Here is a 22708-nt window from a genome sequence, read left to right on the forward strand (position 1 = left end):
TAGAATTTCAGAATATTTGCATTCTACTTACCAGTTCAGCAACCCTAATACAGAGATATGAAAACCGAAATGCTCCAACGAGCATTTCCTTTGAGCATGACCCTGGAGCACTCAAAATGTTTTGGATTTTGGAGCATTTAGAATGTCAGATTTGGCCTGGCGCAGTGGCTCACACCTACAATCCCAGCACTTAAGGAGGCCGATGTGGGCAGATCACCTGAAGTCAGGAGTTCAAGACCAGCCTGGCCCATATGGTGAAACCCCCGTCTCTACTAAAAATACAAAAAAAAAAAAAAAAAAATTAGCCGGGTATGGTGGCAGGTGTCTGTAATCCCAGCCACTTGGGAGGCTGAGGCAGGAGAATCACTTGAACCAGGGAGGCAGAGGTTGCAATGAGCCATGATCATGCCATTGCACTCCAGCCTGGGCAACAAGAGTGAAATTCTGCCTCGAAAAAAAAAAAGAGTGTCAGATTTTTGGAATAGGGATGCTCAGCCTGTAATATACATTCACCTATAAAATAAGAAGCCACATCTTTGATATCATCAAACTGCCAAATCTGTGCCCAGGATATCATCAAAGTGCCAAATCTGCCCAGGGTATCTGTGGCTATAGAGACAAAGAATAACTCAGATGCTTTTAACAAAGAAAGTTTTGAATAATATCTTTGGCCCAGCTTAGTGAAGATATAGAGAGCCCAGAAACCCACGCTTCTGAAGCCTCAGCCACACCGAGGACAGCTTCTTGCCCCAGTGCACTGCAGAATAAGCAGAAGATTCTGACTCTACTCCCCACTCTCTCCTTCTTGCTTGCACACCTGAGCTCCCTCCTTTAGAACAATGAGGAATACCATCCCCAGCCCGGATCTCACTCTCTCCACTAAGGCTGCACTACAAAAACAGTGTAGATCCTCATCTCCCTTCTTATAACCACCTTAGTTCCCTCCCTCTCTTCTCTTCCCTCTTTTTCTCATTACCACCTCTAGAGAGCAGTGAAATTCCTAGACTGATATGTAAGTTGCTTCTTTCTAAGGTGACTTATAGCATTAAAGAATCTTCTGTGCTATGGAAAAATCTTCTTCCCCTCACATTTAGTGTCTTTGCTGAAATAATGTTTTGGCATCTGTATCTTTCCCTCAATTCCCTTGAGCATTTATGTTCTTGTTCACCTGGCTGATTTCTAAAACTATAATATGCTTACTCAGATATTTTATCTTTATGCTCTGAAAAATGCTGCCGAATTAGACACAAAGTGACCTACTATCCCATCTGTCAAAATCACTCACACAACTGCTCAAATGGAAGGTCATGGAACAGCTTGGATAATCTTATTTTAAGTGTTGCATTTATGTCCTGCAGGTTGCTAAATCAGGACTAGCAGTAATTCATTTAACACATATTTACTGGGGTGCAGAACTTACTGGTACTGAGGAAACTGCTCTCAGTGAGGAGGGGAACATAATTACTGATTAAACAAATGAATATAATTTTACATAGCGCTAACTACCGCAGCCTGAATATCCCTAACCCAAACACCCAAAATCCGAAAGCTCCAAAATGTGAAACTTTTTGAGAGCCAACATGACCCTCCAAGGAGCTACTCACACTGGAGCATTTTGGATTTCTGATTTTGGATTAGGAATGCTGAACCAGTAAGCCGAATGCAAGTATTTCAAACTCTAAAAAAATCTAAAATCTGAAACATTTCTGGTCCCAAGCATTTCAGATAAAGTATACTCAACCTGTATGACAATGAAACACACTGTTATAAGAAAAAATGGTCTACAGGGTCTGCAGACTATGTCATAATGTGGCTGACTATGGTTCAAAGCAGAGTTTAGAGTATTATACAAGGAAACAAGGGGAAACCACATCTGCCTAATCCTTTCAGAAATCACATACCTCATTCTTGGTCTTCCTAGGGCAACGTATCCTCCCTCCAACCCTCAAACAGTTCCCTCACCACAGCCTGATCATGCCCCACTCATACACAGCTCTCGTCTCTAAATTTCTTGCTATATTCTAACTGTACTTTATTTTATTTGAATTAGTCCATTTTTCCTTCAGCAGAGCAAGTCCATGAAGCTAGATCATATCATATTTGGAATACAGAAGGTACAACCATAAATATTTATTAATTTCCCACCATTTGTGTATGTATATATGTATGTGTACATTTTTGTGCATGTATTTATGTGTGTATATGCATGCATGTACATGTATATGTACATTTGTGTGTGGCACACACATATACACAGTCATGTACTAAAAAACAATGTTTCAGTCAATGACAGACTGCATATACAAGGGTGTTCCCATGATATTATAATAAAGCTGAAAAGTTCCTATCACCAAGTGACACCATAGCTGTTATAATGTCGTAGCACAATGAATTGTTTGTGGTGATGCTGGTGTAAACTAATCCACTGTGCTGCCAGTCACATAGAAGTATAGCACATACAATTATGTACAGAGCATAATACTTGATAATGACAATAAATGACTATGCTGCTGGTTTGTGTATTTACTACACTATACTTTTAATCTTTCTATTTTAGAGTGTACCTGTTCCATAAAAATAAAATGTTATCTGTAAAACAGCCTCAGGCAGGTCCTTCAGGAAGTATTCCAAAAGAAGGTGTTGTGACCATAGGAGATGACAGCTCAGTACATGCTATAGCCTCTGAAGACCTTCCAGTGGGACAAGATGTGAACAGGAATATTGATAATCCTGGCTCTGTGTGTATTTGTGTCTTAGATTTTAACCAAAAAAAAAGCTTAAAAGAAAAATTAAAAAATGTAAAAACAGAAAAAAAGCTTATTGAATAAAGCACATAAAGAAAATATTATTGTACTTCTCTGGTATAAAAATAAGCACATAGGGCCGGGTGCGGTGGCTCATGCCTGTAATCCCAGCACTTTGGGAGGCCAAGGCAGGCGGATCACCTGAGGTCAGGAGTTCCAGACCAGCCTGGTCAACATGGTGAAACCCCGTCTCTACTAAAAATACAAAAAATTAGCTGGGTGTGGTGGCAGGTGCCTGTAATCCCAGCTACTCAGGAGGCTGAGGCAGGAGAATCACTTGAACCCGAGAGGTGGAGGTTGCAGTGAGCCGAGATCATGCCACTGCACTCTAGCCTAGCAACAGAGCAAGACTCCATCTCAAAAACAAACAAACAAACAAACAAACAAAAGGCACATAGACCAATGGAACAGAATAGAGAACACAGAAATAAAGCCAAATACTTACAGCCAACTGATCTTCGACAAGGCAAACAGAAACATAAAGTGGGGAAAGGCCACCCTATTCAACAAATGATGCTGGCATAATTGGCAAGCCACATGTAGAAGGATGAAACTGGATCTTCATCTCTCACCTTACACTAAAATCAACTCAAGATGGATCAAGATCTTAAATCTAAGACCTGAAACCATAAAAATTCTAGAAGATAACATCAGAAAAGCCCTTCTAGACAATGGCTTAGGCAAAGACTTCATGACCAATAACCCAAAAGCAAATGCAACAAAAACAAAGATAAATAGATGAGACTTAAACTAAAAAGCTTCTGCACAGCAAAAGAAATAATCAGCAGAGTATACAGACAACCCACAGAGTGGGAGAAAATCTTCGTAATTTACACATCTGATAAACGACTAATATCCAGAATCTACAAGGAACTCAAACAAATTAGCAAGAAAAAAAAATCCCATCAGAAGTAGACTAAGGACAGGAATAGACAATTCTCAAAAGAAGACATACAAATGGCCAACAAACATATGAAAAAATGCTCAACATTACTAATGATCAGGGAAATGTAAATCAAAACCACAATGTGATACCACCTTGCTCCTGCAAGAATGGCCATAATAAAAAAGTTTTTAAATAGACGTTGGCAGAGATGTGGCGAAAAGGCAACGAACACTTTTATACTGCTGGTGGGAATGTAAACTAGTACAACCACTATGGAAAACAGTGTGGAGATTTCTTAAAGAACTAAAAGTAGAACTACCCTTTGATCCAGCAATCCCACTACTGGGTATCTACCCAGAGGAAAAGAAGTCATTACATGAAAAACATAATTGCATACACATTTACAGCAGGACAATTTGCAATTGAAAAAATACTGAACCAGCCCAAATGCCCATGCCCATTAATCAACGAGTGGATAAAGAAATTGTGGTTTATATATACCGTGGAATACCACTCAGCCATAAAAAGGAAAGAAATAATGACATTCTCAGCAACGTGGATGGAACTGGAGACCATTATTCTAAGTGAAGTAACTCAGGAATGGAAAACCAAACATCGTATGTTCTCACTCATAAGTGGGAGCTAAGCTATGAGAATGCAAAGGCTTAAGAATGATACAATGGACTTTGAGGACTCGGGGGAGGGGGTGGAGGAGAAAAGGATGGGAGGGGTATGAGAGATAAAAGACTACAAACTGGGTACAGTATACACCACTTGGGTGATGGGTGCACCAAAATCTCAGTAATCACCACTAAAGAACTTATTCATGTAACCAAACACCACCTGTTCCCCCAAAACCAATGCAAATCAAAAATTAAAAATTGAAAAAAATTTAAAAAAGAAAATATTGTTGTACTTCTATATAATGTTTCTGTTGTAAGCTGTTATTACAAAAGAGTCAAAAGGTTAAAAAATAATTTAAAAGTCTATAAGGTAAAAAAGTTACAGTAAGCTAAGGTTAATTTATTATTGAGAGAAAAGTTTTAAACAAATTTAGTGTAGCCTAAGTGTACAGTGTTCAAAAAGTCTACAGTAGTGTACAGTAATGTCACATTCACTCACCAGACACTCACTGACTCACCCAGAGCAAATTCCAATCCTGCAAGCTCCATTCATGGTAAATGCCCTATACAGCTATACTATTTCTTACCTTTTTTAATATCATATTTTTACTGTACCTTCTCTTCTTCTCTATCTGTTTAGATACATAAATACTTATCATTGTGTTCCAATCACCTACAGTATTCAGTACAGTAACATGCTGTACAGGTTTATAGCCTGGGAGTAATAGGCCATATACCATATAGCCTAGGCATGTGGTAGGCTATACCATGTAGGTTTGTGTAAATACACTCTATGATGTTCACACAGTGACAAAATTGCCCAACCACACATTTCTCAGAATGTGTCACATTGTAAAGCGACACAACTGGATATAATTTTGTATGTACATATCTATCTAGAAGAGCCAAAATGCTACCCAACTTTTGATTACATTATTTGGCATGATGAGAAATAATGACTGGCTATGTCTCTTTAAAAAATGTTCAACTTTCAAGCCAAAAAAATAAACTAAGCAAAAGAGGTGAGCAAAAACAATTTTAAAAGAGAGAATGAATGGGCTTCCTTTCTTCCTCCTTGCCTTCCATTGTTTTCTCTCTTTGAGATTCCTCTTGGCTGAGTATCAGAAGATTTCATACATTTCTTAGCTCTGGATGACTTATAATTCTAAATATGAAAGTGTCAATGCTACATTTTAATTTTAGAATTCCTAGCCATTAAAGTCAGGTGATGCTCACATAAGAGGCCAAAACAACTTGGAAAGCACTGAATCCAACCCCTTCATTTTACAGAAGAAATATAGGCCCAGGAAGACTAACTATCTTGCCCAGTCAGAAGCAGAGTAAGAATAAACCGGAAGCCAGGCATTTTCAGGCCTTTTCACCTCACATCTGGGCACCATAACCTCATGCCCCAACCCTCTCTTAAGAGGGCAGGATGAAAGAAGACGGCAGAAAGAGGCTCAGATAGTCCCTCCAGCCACAGCTAGTGAAGGCTAGACACTCTCATGGTTTCCCAAGGAGGAGACAGAGAGGGATCAAAGTGTGGTGTGACTTCCCCCTCAAAAGCATTTCACGTAAAAGACCACAGACATCCACCCAGAAAATAATAAATATGTTACATGGATGAGACTTCTTTGAATATAGTTCCTGAAACCTCACAGATGTAACACACTTCCTTCCAGTCTCTTTTTGTTCTGGAAAGTTCTGGGGCTTATATCACTGAGCTGCGCTAAGGCCAAGTGTACATGATTACAACAAGCACCATGTAGGATTTCTTCATTTCTTTCCATCCCTCTTCCCTTCCTCTCTGCTGTTCCTTCTTGTATCCACCTGCCTTTCATTTCATTCCTTCTTCTGGACAATTAGTTTTCTTATTTAATCATGTTGCCTTTTCACCCTGGCTTCCAGAAAGCTCTAAGTAAACTTTTAAATCAACCAATAGCAACCTTGCTAATCTTTTGATCAGCATAAATGTTGCCTATTTTTCTTTTCCTTATAATAGAGCCCATTTGCTGCAGGGTGGAAGCAGTAAAAAAAAACAAAACAAAACTATTTTTAAATCTGCTAGGAAGGAGGTAAGCATAAATAAAGTTCAATAAGTAATGAAAATGTTATAAATAAACCGCTTAGAGGTATCCAAAATATTTCCTTGGCTTTGTTGTAGGAAACCGTAGAGAGGGCAAATATGACCACCCACCCCCGCCCCCTGCCGACCTAGAGTATGGTTATTTGTACCTCCCTCCGCCCTCCAACAAGACCAAGGGAATCCTGATCAAGCCACTTATGAGAACCTGGATCTTTATCCACATCCAGGGATCTCATCTGGGCTTTAGGAGTTTCTTAAACTCCTGAAACTATATGCAAAACTGTACGCAGGAATCTACCCTACAACTATCACCTGTGAATCTTTCAGTCTTTTTGAAAATCTATATGAAGAATTTCAACCTATAGAGACTGTTGAACAGTGCTTGCCCCCCTATTAAGAAAAAAAATGTGTATATGGTTTGATCTTACTTTACTGAATTTCGTAAGATTCTCGAAGAGCTCCAAAACATGATAATAACTTCTGAGCTACTTGAACATCAAAATTGGAATGAATGATTTCTTTGGATACTTCAAACTCTTCTATTTTACAAATTTAAAATATATATATTTCTACCAACTCAGCATGATGTGGAGTGGGAGGGTGAAGAGGGACTGGAAACGGCACATGCAGCATTTACCTTATTTCCAGGCGTCCTGGACTCCCCAGTAACATTTCCACAATACAGGCATGGCCCAGGCAGTGCTCTCAAATGATGTCTAGAGAGTCCCTGCAAGTCACCCAGCTCCCTTTTCTCTGTCCTCAGCCCATTCTCACCAACCACAGGGACCTTACACTTGGTGGCTGGCCCGGGGTGACTCACCACATGCCCGCTGAGATCATGGCCAAAGCCAGAGGCCTGTTGGCTCTGATAGTACTCGAGCTGCTTCTCCGCCAGTTCTACCCGCTGTAACAGATTCTCAATAAAGTCCTGGAGCCGGGCTTTCCCTTGAACCTCCTTCTCAGCTGCCGCTTCCAGGAAATGGTTGAATGTGACAACTTCTCTGCAAGGCAAAAATGTCAGAACACAAAATGGAAATATGAGGCAAGGAATTCACTCATTCAACACATATTTATTGAGTGCCTACTATTTGTCAGTTAACACCCTAGGCAGTACTCCATGGCAATGATGAGAGAGGTAATCACCTCTTAGTGATTACATTTACAGACTGTATTTTAGTAGAGGAAGATAGTCACTATAAAACAAACAAATAAATATATGTCAGATGGTCATAAGTGCTAAGAAAATTGAAACTGGGTGCAAGGGGACAGTGACAGAGGAAGGAAAGGAGTGAATAATATTTTAAAAAGCAAAGTTAGAAACGACCTTTTGAATGGGGTGACATTTGAACAGAGACCTATGGAAGAAGCCATGCAGGTGTTTAGGAAGAGCAAACCAGGGACATGCAGATGGGTCTGAGGTACAGCAAGGGGGTCTACATGGAGGAGGGAGCCAGGTAGGACCTCACAGGTCACTGTGAGACTTCTGGTTTTATTACAAGTGAGATGGGAAACCATTGTATGTATTGCTTTTAAGACAAGCTCTGACTTGGATTTTTAAAGTCTGGCAATTGAGAGAGAAAACTCTACACAGAGAGAAAGTATAGGAGCAAGAGGCCAAGCTGAGCACCAAAACAGCATATCAAATGAGTCATCTTGTCCAACAGTATATTTTTTAGCTTAGAGCTTAGAACAAAACAGCCCATACAGCTACCACGAGGTCAACCCAAAGACCACCGGGAAAACTATTCTAATGCTGACATAAGAGAAGCAATGCATGGGTTGCCCTCCCCTAAGAAGCTGAGCAAAATACTTCAACTACTCCTTTATCTACATAATTCACAAGTAGATTACAAATCCAGAAAAATTCTAATAACTTTATTACCATCTTATATTTTGCTTTCATTTTTAATGGAAATATGAAAATAGTATTTTTTTCTGATTTATAAATAAGCTCTTTATTTAAAAAATTCAAATAACCCATTAGAAATATAAAAAGGAAAGATCACCTGAAATTCCATTATCCTGAGACCACCACCACTATCTTGGTAGCCATCCTCATGAACATCACACTCATCCCCAAACACACCCACCCAAGCACACATACACATTTCCTTCTTTTCCTACCTTGCCCTCAGCTCTCAATTCCCCTCTCTCCACACCCTCTTTCCCAGGCCAAGGACCCAGTAATCACCACTATGAATAGGTGTATATTGCCAGAGTTCTCGCCACCCTATTGTCTTCACTTAATAAGAAGCCATGAATATCCTTTTAGTCATCACCCTTGTATGTTCTGCCAGTCCCAGTGGAGCTAACAAGTTCCATAATTTTACTATTCGTTGGGTAGTATTTCCTTTACGTGTCTCCAAAATCTCTCTCAGTCTTCAAGGAATGGCCTCTCACTGTTTTTGCCATGTTCAACTTACACAAGATTCTAAAGACTCTACTTTCTGTCCTTTCAGGCTCTTTCAATTTTGATTCGTGAATGCTAATTTTTGTTTATCTAAACTCATTCAGTTGTTCTAGACAGTCAATTAAATTCATTGGCTTCTCTGCATCTTCTCAACCCCCACTTGATCTTTATTTTCCACTGAGCTCTGTAATTCTCTTGGGAGTAGAACTTCAGGGAAGTCTGGCTCAGGAAGTCAGAGTTTTACATAAGATCTTTGCAAAATAGCTGGTAGTGACTTCCAGCTCTTTTCTTCTGTACTAATAGTCAGTGTGCCACTTTTACAATTAGTCATGATTTTTCTCTCACAAATATATTACGCCACACATGGCCATACTGAAACTTTTCTGACACTTCCTATAGAATCACACATCCTTACAAAACTTTGGGAATTACATATTTATAAAAACAGACAACAGGCTGGCTCTAATAATGATTCACTCAAAGAAATTCTAGTGATACCAGCCCCTGTTTTTTCTAGTTTCTCATCCAGGATCAAACATAAACCCTAATTCCATAATAATTCCATCATCTTTCAGTAGCTAAGAAATATCCACACACAAGAAATAAGAGTCCTTCTGGAAAAGAATTTTTTTCATCATCAAGTTTCAAGTTTATTTCCAGATGTTTCCATATTAGCCCTCAAGAGAAGACGTGTACTTTTCAAAGTCTTCATTATTCAGGCCATGAACACAAGCCAATTTTTAAGCTCTACCGTCATTCACTTTGATCTGCTTCCTACATGAGCCACAAACCTTAACTAGCAGCAAATGAGTGGCGGCCCCATGTGAATGCATCCCCAGACCTTTCATGGTTCTTGCTTATGGTTTAGGTCCTTTGGGATGGAGTATTCTGGAAATACACCACAGGAAAATGGTTACTACTTCTTATTTCCAACATTAAGGCTTCAATTCATTTGGAGTCTGAGAATCCAAATTTCTACAAGCCTGTTGTAGAGATTTCCTGGGAGATATTTAGGATAACTGAATGATGCAACTGTCTCCAAACTGTACTTATAGGGCAAACAACCAAAAGTTAAAAAAAAAAAGTACCATTTTTAAAAATTCATTTTGGTCAATATTTCCTATATCTTATTATGGAAATGGTTCACATATATTAAGGAAAATATAAAAATTGACCTTTTGGAGAATTCAACTGGGAAGGGACAGAATCAGCTTTTGTTCTCTGTTCTAAGTCCAGCACTCAACACAATTGTGTTTGACACACAATATTGAATAAGTATTTGTTGTAATTAATGTTTATAAAGGACAAGGAAGAAACTAAAAATGACCCAAAATCCCACCACTCAGAAGCAACTACTGTCAATATCCAGTATATTTTTTCCTGTCTTTTATCTCTGTGCACATTTACTATTCCAGGGCTCTCATGCTATACAGTCTAGCATATGCGAAGACAGCAACATTTGATGGCTTAATCTCAGGGGATTAGCATCACAAAAGCAAGAGAACAAATTTGAATGCAACACCTTTTATGATTGTGGCTGTATTTTTAAATCACATATTTTGCCACTGTTTCTATATGAAACTTTTAAAAATTAATATTAATGCTGATATTAATTTTTAATATTAATTTTAATACACTCCTGGAATGTTATGCCATGTTATAGAAAAGAAGGATCTTTTTTCTAACTTCTCTCAACCAATTATCTCGTGCCCTGAAGCTGAGAAGTTAATACCCTCTGTATTTTTCAACCAACCTGGCACAAACTGCTAACCTAATTTCAGTTCGTAGATGTATTACATCAACTAGGGTGAAGAAAACAGTTAAAACAAGCTTAATGGTATACTATGATTTTGTTTTAAAAGACAGGTTAAACATAAGACAAAGACTGGAGAAGTTCATCATACTGAGACTGTGTAGGGTATCTTTGTTAGATGAAAAAGGTATCAAAACCAAGTGACTAATTGTGGAATATCATGTGTGTACCTCTCAGATTCACCTTTCATTCACATCCTGTTCAGTCTGGATGAATATCCAGAACCACCTCTTATTTCCCCATAGAATCTTGGGGTTTTTCTGAATGGAAAAGAAAAGGGGTTAAACACATTGCATTTGTAACCTCTTTCATAATTATACTCCAAACAATAAAATATCCATTCAAAGTGCAAGACAGACCAATAGATTTCGACGTAAGAAAGTACAAAATGTTCACTGATATGGTTTCAGATCCCACATTGCAATGACTCTTTAAGAAACTACCAACTGTCACATTTGGCACAGCATCAAAGCAAAATATCCATGATTATCTGAGAAGGCTATTAAAATACCCCTCCATTTCCTACTACGTATCTGTGGGAGACTAGATTTTCTTCATCTGTTTCAACCGAAACAACAAATTTGCAACAGACTGAATGTGGAACTACCAAAGTCCAGCTGCCTTCTATGAAGCCACACATAAACTTTTAAAACAATACCACTCTTTTCACTAAATTATTTTTGGGAAAACAGTTACTTTTCATAAAAATATGTTATTTACGTTAGCATATAATGGATACATGTAGTGAAAGAGTCAAACAATGAAAGAACGAAATACTGAAATAAACACATAATTACAAAGCTAGTTAAATGTGACTAAGAAGAAGAAGAATATGATGCTATCAGACAGAACAGTAGAAGACTTGTGTGGTTTTATTTCTGGTTCTCAACCCTGTGACTCAGGATACAGTGTGAAAGCTGGAAGGCCAGATGAGAAGATAAGGGCCAACCTGAGTGAAACTCAATCAGGGTGTGGGTGCAGACCAGTGTTGGGGAAATTTAACTGGTTCTAAGCCACTTCCGGCCCCATCTTCGACTTCTTCTTTATTAAAAAAAAAAAAAAAAGGCCAAATATCATTAAATCAGAGGTTTTAGGCTTCAGTAGAAAACATGCTTATTTAAAGCAATATTTGACACTAAAAAAAAAAAAATACCAGTACAATATAAGAAACTGACCTTGAAGCTCATTATTATGCAGACTGATTTCCAGATCTGGAAATCTGTCAGATTGATAGGTATCCAGAAACCAACACAGTAGAAGGGGAGCAACGAGGGAAAAAGCCCTTTCCAGAGAGCCAAACCTTCAGTTATATCCATTCACACATGTGTTCATTAATTTACAGGATGACCATATGGTCTGAAAAATAGATAATATTATTTCATTTTTTATAGATGGAATCCTCTCAGTTACTTCTTCTGAGATGGGTTAAAGACAGGTTAATTCAGAAAAATCAAAGACATGCTATCATGTGACCAATACACCCTAGAAGCACGTGCAGAGATTAATGGAAATACGCGTTCACGCACTGTGGTGCTCACTGCAATTTTGCATAAGCATTGAACTATGCATTTTAATGAGTGAAAACACGCTGATCCTATCATCTATTATAATCTACTATCCACAAACCATTTCTTATGTCTATTTTAACTTCCTTCATTTTTGCACTGAGCCACGCTTACTTTTGGATATGCTGTTCTCTCTGCCAGGGTCATTCTTCCTCCTCTTCCCAAGCCCCCACAATTAATTATCAATTAACTATTCCTCTAACCTCAGACTCTCTTGCCAGGGAGTATTCTCAGACACATGCCCAGGTGTACATGACATGGCCTACTGTGTTTTCCACAGAAGTTTGTACCTTATCACCATGCACATCACAATGAACCAGTGTGCCGTTTCCCCATTTGACCATAAAATCAGTGAGTTCAGGGACCTTGTGTGCTCCTTCACTGTCTGCAGGTGCCCCCTGTACCTAACCTGAGCCCAGCACACAATACAGGATTAATGCATTTCTGCTGAATGCATGAAATGTGCAACTATATCTCTACTTGAAAATCATTAACCAACACAGAGATCCTTAAGTTTCTTTTTTCCTTTTTCCAGACAAGTACTGGGGCATAAAACCAATGAGTAACCTACGGGTACCTCCTACAGGAGTAGGGGGTGGGATCTAAAACTGATGCCTTTCTTCTATTCTTAAACACTTTAACATCAGCTTCTCCTCCCAAAGGCAAAGCTCTACCAAGTTATTTAAATTTCATTTTACATGACTGATTTATGAACCTCTTCAGAGGAATATGAAATGGTAAAAATACCTCCGGCCAAAAATAGCCCAGCTATTGATCACAGAGCACCTCAGACAGACCATAATGTCAACCACAAGGCAAATCCCAAAGCAGAAGTCGACCACCTCCGAGCACAGGGAGCTTGGCTGCAAACCCATAGCATGGAGTCGGCTCCTGCGCTCTCTTTGCGGCACCACAGGCCTGAATCTGCAACAACTGCACGTCTTGAGGCATGACCCATCTCTACTCTTTTTGGCCCTTAACGCTAATGAGAAATTCAAACTATTCTCATTGGTTGTAAGTTGACCAATACTATATTCTGAGTCCCAAGGGCCTAGAGTGGGGATGTGATAGGAGGCAGGGGAGTGGAGAAAAGAATATGCAGAGATAGAAATTGAAAACTTTTCTGGGTTTCCAAATTTTACCATGTGCCAACCCTGAGAGGATATGCTTGACACCTCGTTTATTCTATATGAGTTTCTAAGTCTGCAAGGAACACATCCTGAAAAGAGAGGACCCCATTTATATGCACAAACCAACAATGTGGAGCAAACAGACCCTTCTCCACCCCACTGACCTCTATATCCAGTGTGATTTTTTCTTGGCCTGCTTCCTAGCTATGAATCAGTCTGGACACTACATTGCCTAGTCACTGCTTTAGCTGATCAAAATGTGGGAATGAATTAAATGGCAAGAGGATTTGGTTGTGCAAAGCAAGTTACCAAATCAGATTTGCCTTTTAAAGGCCAGCATTCCAAGGTCAGCTCTGGATAAAAACCTAAATGGGCATTACCTAGCTCAGGCCACCCCTTCTATGTCTCTTTTTTCATACACCCTAATGACCTGTTTAATGTCAAATTTCTCTTCTGGTCTGTAAAGTCCATGAAGGCAGGAACTGGATGCATTTGGTTTACCATCCCATGGTCGGAACCTAGATCAGTATCTGCTGCTCAGCAAACACTCAATAAAGATTTGTCTTCTGCATGGCTTTAGTCTGGAACGAGGCAAATGATGAAGGAAAAAGGGAAACAGATTCTATGTGTCACTGCCTGCAAGGGAGTAGGATGGAAATTAGAGATGGAATCACAAAGAGTCTTCTCATTGTGATCAAAGCCTAGCAGTGGCAAAAGCCCTACCCCGATTAAGCAAGGACATCTGAGAGTCAAGTGAAAAGCCCTGGGCTGGATGTTCTGGAAGCTTAATATCATGACCACACTGATGATGCCACCCTTCGCCTGCCTCCCAACACCTCAGATGCCAGCTGACATTTTCTTTAATCACATCAGAAAAATAAATGATGTCACCATGGCAGCCCTCTCAAAATAGCAAAGAAGCAAGCCCATCCAAAATGGGCCACATTCAGTATTACATAAGTCTTGACGCTTTGGGGAAAAAAAAATCACATTTTCAGGAGTCTGGCTGGGACAGAGTGAACTAATGGAAAAAACACTCAGCAGAGAGACAGGGAAATTGGATTCCGGGTTCAGCTTTGCTACTAAATCTCTATCCTTGGGCAAGTCATTCCCCTGCTCTGGGCCTTATTTTCTGCATGTATAAAATGAGTGTGTTATCCTGCAGGAAACAGGGGCAACCTTCTGGTTCTCAAATCAGAAATCACCTGGTCTACTCAGGGGCCATCTCTAGCAGCCCTCCCTGCTGCCCCTTCAAGGTCACTCTCTTCTGGCCATCAGTGCAAATTCTGCCTTTCCTCCTCATTTCATCAGTGTGGCCTCTCCACACATAAAAATCTGTTCTCTAATGTATTACCAACTTGAAACTGTGGCTTATATTGAGGCACTTCTCAAAACTCCCCTTGCATGTTCGTGAGTATCCCTTATTCTTCCTATACAGAATACAAACACCTTAGGGAAAGACAGCAAGCATTTTATGTTCCCCCTGACACACCTCACACAGCACTGGGCACATTACAGATGTTCAATCAGGACTTTTCAACCATATTGCAGAAAAGCGTATATGTAAATTTTGTATTACTTTTATTACACTCAAATTTTCCAAACCCCACAGGACCAACTCAGCCAGGAAACTAACGTTAAGGGATACCTTAAAGCAAGGTTTCCAGGATTGATTTACCTGATTACAGGCAGCACGACCCACCAGTTCTGAATACTCTTCAATAAGTAAATACCTGTTTCACTAGAACTTTTAAAGTTACACTGACTTTGTCAAGACAATGAGCAACTTCTTTCTAGGGTTTGCACTCCAAAACCTACAGATACCTTCTACGGGTTTACAATGAGACTGACCAGTACAAAAGTGCAAAATAGTTGACCCTTGAACAATGCAGGGATTAGGTGAACCAATCTCCTATGCAGTTGAAAATCCAAGTATAACTTTTGACTCTCCAAACACTTAACTCCTAATAGCCTACTGCTAACCAGAAGCCTTACTGATAACATAAACAAATGATTAACACAGATTTTGTATGTTACATGTATTACATATCTGTATTCTTAAAGTAAGCTAGAGAAAAGAAAATGTTATTAAGATAATCATAAGGAAAATCTATTTACTTCTCATTAAATGGAAATGGATCATTGTAAAGGAGAAGGAGAAAGAGAAGGATTGGTCTTGCTGTCTCAATGATGGCACAGACAATAAAACCTCAGTGGAACTGCACAGTTCAAACCTGAGTCATTCAAGGGTCGAGTGTATTCTCAATTCAAACAGCCTCCTCCGCTATGAGTATATGTACAACTTCTACAATCTGGCTGATTCGGCTTATAGATGGCCTCAGGGCAGAAGCAGCCTTTGGGTCTTTTATTTTAACTTGAAAGAAAGGATTTTAAAAGTTGAAGGAAAAGATCCATAAGCAAAAGAAGCTTATGTGAATTTTAAATAATAGATGTTTGCTTTTTTTTTAAACCAAATCTACTATCTGTGTTTCAAAGGGTCCCTGGAGTTTAAGTCAATTGTGAATGAGATGGTTAACAACCTACTTTCTCTCACAAATGGGCCTACGGAGCTCATGTGGAAGTGTTTGGCAGGGGAGCACAATTCCTGGTATGGTCCTTGGCAAAACAGGGTCTTCCCTTACTGAAAGGCCAACTCTTTGGTGGAAGGCACAGCTGTCTGAGGTGGTGGTTAGGATGGAAGATGCACCCACCACGCAGCCAGGCAGATGCAGTCAAATCAACCCAGTATTAACAGTGTGACAGGTGGGCAGCTCCCTCTGCATCCCCATTCAGAGGGCAGGGGTGCGGGGGTGGGGAGGCTAGACGCTGCAGACACTGAGGGTGCTGTCCACAGTCCCATTCTTAGACCAAGAGCTCCAGTGTCCTCCCTGGAAACAAGACTCTTTCAGTCCCATTTTATGTACAGAAAGAGTGATTATTTGAGGCCTGAATACAGAAACTGATGGGACTGGCCCAAATGAACGTTTAAAAAAAATGAAGACTTTGTTTATGTTTAAAAGTTTAAGGCAATTTCACTGCACTTTCATTTAAAACACTTTGTTTTCTTTTTTTAAAATATCATTGCTTTTTTCTATTAGTCCAGAAATGACATACAAAAATCACCTTGTGGCTGGGTATGGTGGCTTACTACTATAATCCCAGCACTTTGGGAGGCCAAGGCCAGTAGATCACCTGAGGTCAGGAGTTCGAGACCAGCCTGGCCAACATGGCGAAACCCCGTCTCTACCAAAAATACAAAAAAATAGCTGGGTGCAGTGGTGGGTGCCTGTAACCCCAGCTACTTGGGAGGCTGAGGCAGGAGAATTGCTTGAACCCAGGAGGCAGAGGTTGCAGTGAGCCAAGGTCATGCCATTGCACTCCAGCCTGGGTGACAAAGTGAGACTCTGTCTCAAAAAAAAAAAATCAACTCATAATTTATCCTCAGGTTTACTCAGAAAAATGTGAACAAACATGTACAAGGATAATAACCAAGGCACTATTTTTAATACTAGGAAAATTGAATAAAACTATATATTCATCAATAACAAATTGGTTAAATGCATCATGATGCATGCATACCATGGAATACTACACAACAGTCAAAAAGAGTAGTATAGTTCTGTACTTAGTAAACAAAAGATGCCTGAAATCTATTATATTAAAAACAAAAACAATTCAGTGTGCAATTGGCAGAACAGTATGTGTCACGATTTCATTTAGAAAAATGGAATCTGTGTGTGTACGATTGTAGGCACGCAGGAAAGGTCTGGAAGGACATTTACGGAACTTAACAGTGGCTGTCTCTGAAGGATAGGATAGGATGTGCTTGGATTGAAGAGGCTATTTTTACATATATAATTCTCTCCTATTCAAGTTTTTCCTGTTTTAACATGTCTTAGTTTTTCAGTTGGTGCTCAGGTGGCAGCCTTGGATTAACAATAACATGTAACTGACCTATGCATAGCCCACTTTTATTTAGTCAGATGTTTTGAACAATTAAGCATTCTTGAACCCATCACTCCAGGCAACTACTACCCCAGATCTCATGTTCATTATTACTTGTGTAATTAATAAGTAAAATATAACAAATAAATAAGTTCAAAAGATTAATTTGGTTGCCTTTTAAACTCACTGCTCTTGAATGAAGCAAAAATTTTCAAATTTAATTCTAGGTCTTTCTTTACGCATAGAATAACCATATCTGCCCTTTTTTCAACAGCACAGTGTGGGTCACTCTGGTGGCCATTAACGGGTCTAGACACTAACTTCCCACCAGGAAACACCAGAAACCAAAAGGGAAACATTTTTCATTAGAGATTATTTCCCTAGGGGCAAAGTAAGTCAGAGGCTGATTCAAATCCATCCTAACTACGTAATTTAAAAAATGTCTTGCCTGAACAAAAAATGTCTAGGCTTCCCCTCAAGGTAGAATGTAAGCATTTAAGTGATAACAAGTAATGATCTCTTTAATCTATGGAGTGTCTCAGAAAGTTTTAATTATTACATTTTAAGAGACAACACAAAATAGAAGAGTGTCAGAGGGCAAAGAAAAGATGAAATTAAATCAATCTCTATAATAGAGCTCAAATTATTTGGAAACCTACCTTCTAGGATGTTTTACTCCATCAATTTTAATGTCCTTTGATTTCATGAATTTCTAAACCTCTATTTAAAATGAAATCTGACATTCTGCATTTGGGAAATACACTGACTTGTTATGTATACTTTTCTAGTTTGGGTTAAATCTATACTTACTGATAAAGAAATGCTTCTTTAAGTATGATGATTTCTCAAGCAATAGCTTCTATGATCTATAACTTGTGAGAACCAATCTCAACTCTTTGCAAGTGGGCAAAACTTAATCTGATATACATCATTTGCCAAAAAGTCAAGTCTCAAACTTAAATCATAGAAGTATAGCAATATCAGAAAGTCTTTCCTCTGGGTTCCCTAATGTCTGCTTCTCCCAAATATAAATTAAATTAAATGGATTCTCAGCTACTAACATTTAATTAACCTGGGCAGATAATACAAAATGGCAAATAAACCAAACTTATTTATACTGGAGGAATGTTTTTGAACTTAAGACAGCATCTTGCATTGACTTTATAATACGGAGACTGTCAAGAAGGAACAGCTCACTTAGCTCACTCTTTCTGCCTTCCCATTCAACTCACGCTTGCACACCATTTGGTGCTAGGAATGGATCCCACCATGGCTAGGCTGTGCTAGTCTTCTCTCTAAAAACATTGTCTGTGGTTTACAAATTCCCAGTTGAGAAGGAATTAGATATTTGACTTTAATGTTGCTAGGTTGCCGACCACGCACACAGAGGGTAAATGATATCAAAGCTTTGTTCCTCCTGGTTCAACTATATCAATAAGAAATGCAGTCAAGGCACCTGCAAATAGCAAAAATCAACCTTGCTTAGCATTTGCTTGTAAGGGGATTGGGGTGCTGCTTAAAGCAATGGGGTTAGCATCCCCTGTCAGCAACACTTACTCTTCTTTCCTAAGAAGCTCCTCCTCAGATTCCGTCAGGCGTTGCCTCAGTACAGCTATCATTTCCACGGCCACATCCACCTGTCTGTTTAGGGCCCGCTCTCGTCTCTGAACTTCCTGCTTTTTCTGAGTCAGCTGCACAAAAGCTGCCCGAACTTCCAACAGTTCCGCAGTTTTCTGGGCCAACTCTTTGGTGAGTTTATCAATTCTCTTCTCAATGGTCCTATCCACAGCCTCAACCATTCGATTGAATTTTTCTCTGACATGTGCCTCGAAAGAAGCTTTGGTGTCTGAAGTGGGCAGTCCAGGACCCGACCGTGGCCCATCCAGCGAGTCTGCACGGAGGTCCATGGCAGTGTAGGTCTGCACATAGGACACAGGCCTCTCTGCCACCACCTCAAATGGCTTCCTGTCCTTGGAATGTTCATGTGAAATGCTGTACAAGTTAACATAGCTCGGTTTCTGCTTTACCACGTTGCCACTGCTCTGCAATTTTCCCGGTTTCAGGAGTTCTGAGGAAGTGACTAGGTCTGTGTCTTTGAGGGATGGAAAGAGACTGCATTTTGTCAAGAGGGTTCTTTCTTCGTAGCTGTGACTGAACTCCAGATGGGCCCTCAAGGATGACAAGCTTCTAAATCTGGTATGGTCTCCACACCTCGGGCAGCGGAATGGCAGGCACACAGCAACATTCTCAAACGACTCCTGCCAGGGATATCTGCTTTCCTCAAAAGCCTTCTGTTGCATTACTCTAAAAGTCCTGGGAAGGGGGAAATAGGTAGTTTACAAGTTGGCTGAAAAACACACTACTAAAATGATTACTGCTCATCTCCATGACAGCAGAGGCTTTTTGGTTTCAAGTGATTTTTGCACATAATATTTTATGTTGCACTTAAAACCTACAGCCCATGGGCCAAATCCATCCACATCAATTCGTGCATTATTTACTGCTGCTGTATCAATTTCTGTATTATTTATTGTAAACCACAATGGCAGTGGTAACTGAGACAGAGACTCTATGCTCCTAAAAGCTAAAATATTTACTACCTTTACAGAAAAAGTTTGCCAACTCCTACCTAGAATCAAAAGGGTGGGTTACATTCCCTCTCCACAGATGAGAACACTGAAGCAAGGAAGTAAAGCCATTAATCCAAGGTCAGATGGAAAGTGGTAGATCCAGAAGTGGAATTCAAGTTTCCTCCCCTCCTGAATTTGGCACACTAAATGCAAAACCGTGCCCCATTTTAAGGATACAATCCAAGATGCGTGAACACAAGAACATATGAGAACTCACATGAATTGTCAAAATGGGTCCTAAGACAGCAAGCTCGGGACCTATCCTCAAGTACAGGAACGATTAGTCAAGCTATGCACAGTGGCATCAAGCCTGCAATCGGCTGAAAATTTTTCACCCTGAAATTTTTGCCTTTTTTTCCTTCAGGTATTGCTGTGATGACATAAACCAAAGTGCTAATCATAACAATCATAGACCCCATACGTGAGTTTCACTGAAACCTGGGGACCCAATGTGTCAAATACCATTTGGCATAAGTGGGGCCATGGCCAAGATTTTTATTATAATAGAGTGTTCTGGATGGATTTGTCTTGTCTCAGATGCTATTTTATATGACAACCTCTAGGGATGGTCAATGTGTGAACCAGGTAGGTATCAGCATACTCTCTTAATAACAGGAAGTTCTGGTTTCCTTGTAGGAATGTATTATCTTCACCCTAGCAACAGATGACTGTTGGCAACCCAATTCTGCAAGCAGTGCATATCTTCTATTCCTCCATGAAAGGTTTCTACTTAAATGTAACAAGCATTGGACCCGAAATGAGGGAGCCCAGCTGGGGTCTTTGGGTGAAAAGTGTCCTCAACCTCTTCAAAAGTAGAGGTGCAAATGGTCCCCAGGTAGCGAGGTAGGCAAGGCTTCTAGGTGAAGCCCTCGGCCCCCAGAGAGGGGAACCTCTTCCTGTGATGGGTACACCGGGATGTTTAACCACTGGTTTTCTGGGAACGAGATGCAAACCCTGGCTCAGCATAGGGCCAAAGACGCTGGCAAGAGGTAAGGAAAGGGGAAGTCAGGATTCTAATGGGGCAATGGGAAAAGGGTGGCATTTTGGATGGGGAAATGGGTAATCACACACTCCAGAGCACGCAGGCTTTTATGGGCCCAGAGGAAACCCCAGTCCACGGGGCTGATGAAGAGCCCTAAGTGAGTCTGCCAGAGAAGGGCAGGCTGGCAATGACCCTGCCCCGGGGTCCCAGCTCTCCCCGCCCCCTCTCCGCTGCGTGCCAGCCCACGGGTGCCAGAGTGGATTCGTGTGCACATGAGTTCCTGCTGGTGGGGGCCGGGAAGCCGGCTCTCCCAACTCCCCGCCATGCTGCGGGCTCGGGGACCCCCTCCCCAGCCCCGGCCACCCCGGCAGGTCCCCTCCGCCAAGCCGCGGGCGCAGATGGCCGGCGGCCGCCTCTTACCCGACTTGTTGCTGCTGCTGCAGCCGCCGCCACCGGTGCTGATGCTGCGGGAGCGAAGCGGTTTTCAGCAGAGCCGTAAATCAGACTGAGCCGGGCCGGCTCCCACTCCCCGCCGCACCTCCGTGCCGGGACCGGCGGCGTCCAGGGCGGAGCGAGGCGCGGCTAGCCAGCGGGGGCGGCGCTCGCGGGCACCGGGGGCACCGCGCCGTGGGTGCAGGGGTTCCAGAACGCCGCGGCCCAGGGCTGCCGCCTCCGCGGGGAACACCCTTGCTCTGCCCAGCTGGCGAGAGCATCATCTGCCCCCCCGCCACCCAGCCGGGAGCCCGATCCGACTCAGGATTACACTGACATCACTGCGAGAGATGCTGGGATCATTCCCCGGGGGAGGGAAGGAAAGACGCGTGTCAGCCTCGCAGGCGCGGCGCTTTCTGCAGGCCCTGGCAAGCTTTTTTTGCACTTAGTTTGGGGGGAGCGGGAGAGTGTGGATGAGGATGCGGCATAGCTGGGCATCTTCTTTGAAAATCTGCCCGTTGGAAGGTCCGGGTATTTAATTAGGACCTCTTCATCCCAAGCAGCAGGGCGAGAATGTCCCAAAATAACTAACCCAGAGAGTACACTCCAGCCTTCCTAGCCAAGTGTCCTGAAGCTACGTTAACAGGCAGAACTAAATCTAGTAAAGTGCAGGGATTATGAACAAACAGTTAAAGCAACAAGATCCCTCACCTACACCCCCATTTCTGAGGAGGACGCCCCTTTCCCTGGAGAGAAGATTTGTCCTCCTAAAGAGGGGATGTCCTGAAGAGAAGACGGCAAATCATTCCTTCTGAAGGACTCTGATGTCTCAGCTTTTGGTGGGCTTTTGCTTTTTTTTTTTTTTTTTAACCTGTTTTGGTTTACCCCTACTGTAACTCCTGAAATGTGAAACCTAGATAAAAGTTACTGTTGGGTTTTCTTGTTCAAAGAAGAGAAGAGATTCTGTTCGTCTGTAGACAGTTAATGCATCCTCTTGACTCCTCAGGGTGTCTTTTCTCAAGGCTTAATGTTACTCATTTCAACACCCGATTTTATTTTAACTGTAAAGAGCTCAACAGTTATCTTAGTTGAGATTTTGTTTTGTTTTTGACAAATGAAAACAAATGAATTGCTTTGTTTTTTCACAAATGAATTATCACATCAAATGCAATGAAGATCCCAAGCTCTGGCATCAGACTTGATTCAAATCCTGGTTCTAGGGCCTGGGTCAAGTAACTAGACTTTTCTGTTCCTTCAATTCCTCATCTATGAAATGGAGATAATCAGGACATACCTCGTAATATAGCGGTGGATCGAATGCGCTGATGATGATGGAGGTAAAAACGCTGCCTGACCGGGACACACACTGATAAAGTCAGCTGTTATCGTTGTTGCTACTTCA

The 22708-nt window shown here is 41.0% G+C and overlaps 1 protein-coding gene across 3 annotated transcripts in view; it reads right to left on the reverse strand.

Moving 5' to 3' along the window:
* The window catches only part of ZNF365 (zinc finger protein 365), a 101317-nt gene extending 79587 nt beyond the window's left edge, over nt 1–21730 (reverse strand). Inside the window, exons 1-3 of one of the 3 annotated variants that reach the window (XM_054436321.2) lie at nt 21295–21730; nt 18820–19575; nt 7220–7400 (exon numbers count right to left, since the gene is read on the reverse strand). In XM_054436321.2, the coding sequence (XP_054292296.1) occupies nt 7220–7400; nt 18820–19562 (924 nt within the window). In that variant the 5' untranslated portion in view covers nt 19563–19575; nt 21295–21730. The remainder of the gene's footprint in view (nt 1–7219; nt 7401–18819; nt 19576–21294) is intronic. The other 2 variants (XM_063669932.1, XM_054436320.2) reach the window with 2 other exon arrangements.
* Between the last annotated feature and the right edge of the window lie 978 nt (nt 21731–22708).

This window comes from Pongo pygmaeus, chromosome 8 (assembly GCF_028885625.2).
Source record: "Pongo pygmaeus isolate AG05252 chromosome 8, NHGRI_mPonPyg2-v2.0_pri, whole genome shotgun sequence".
Lineage (NCBI taxonomy): Eukaryota > Metazoa > Chordata > Mammalia > Primates > Hominidae > Pongo > Pongo pygmaeus.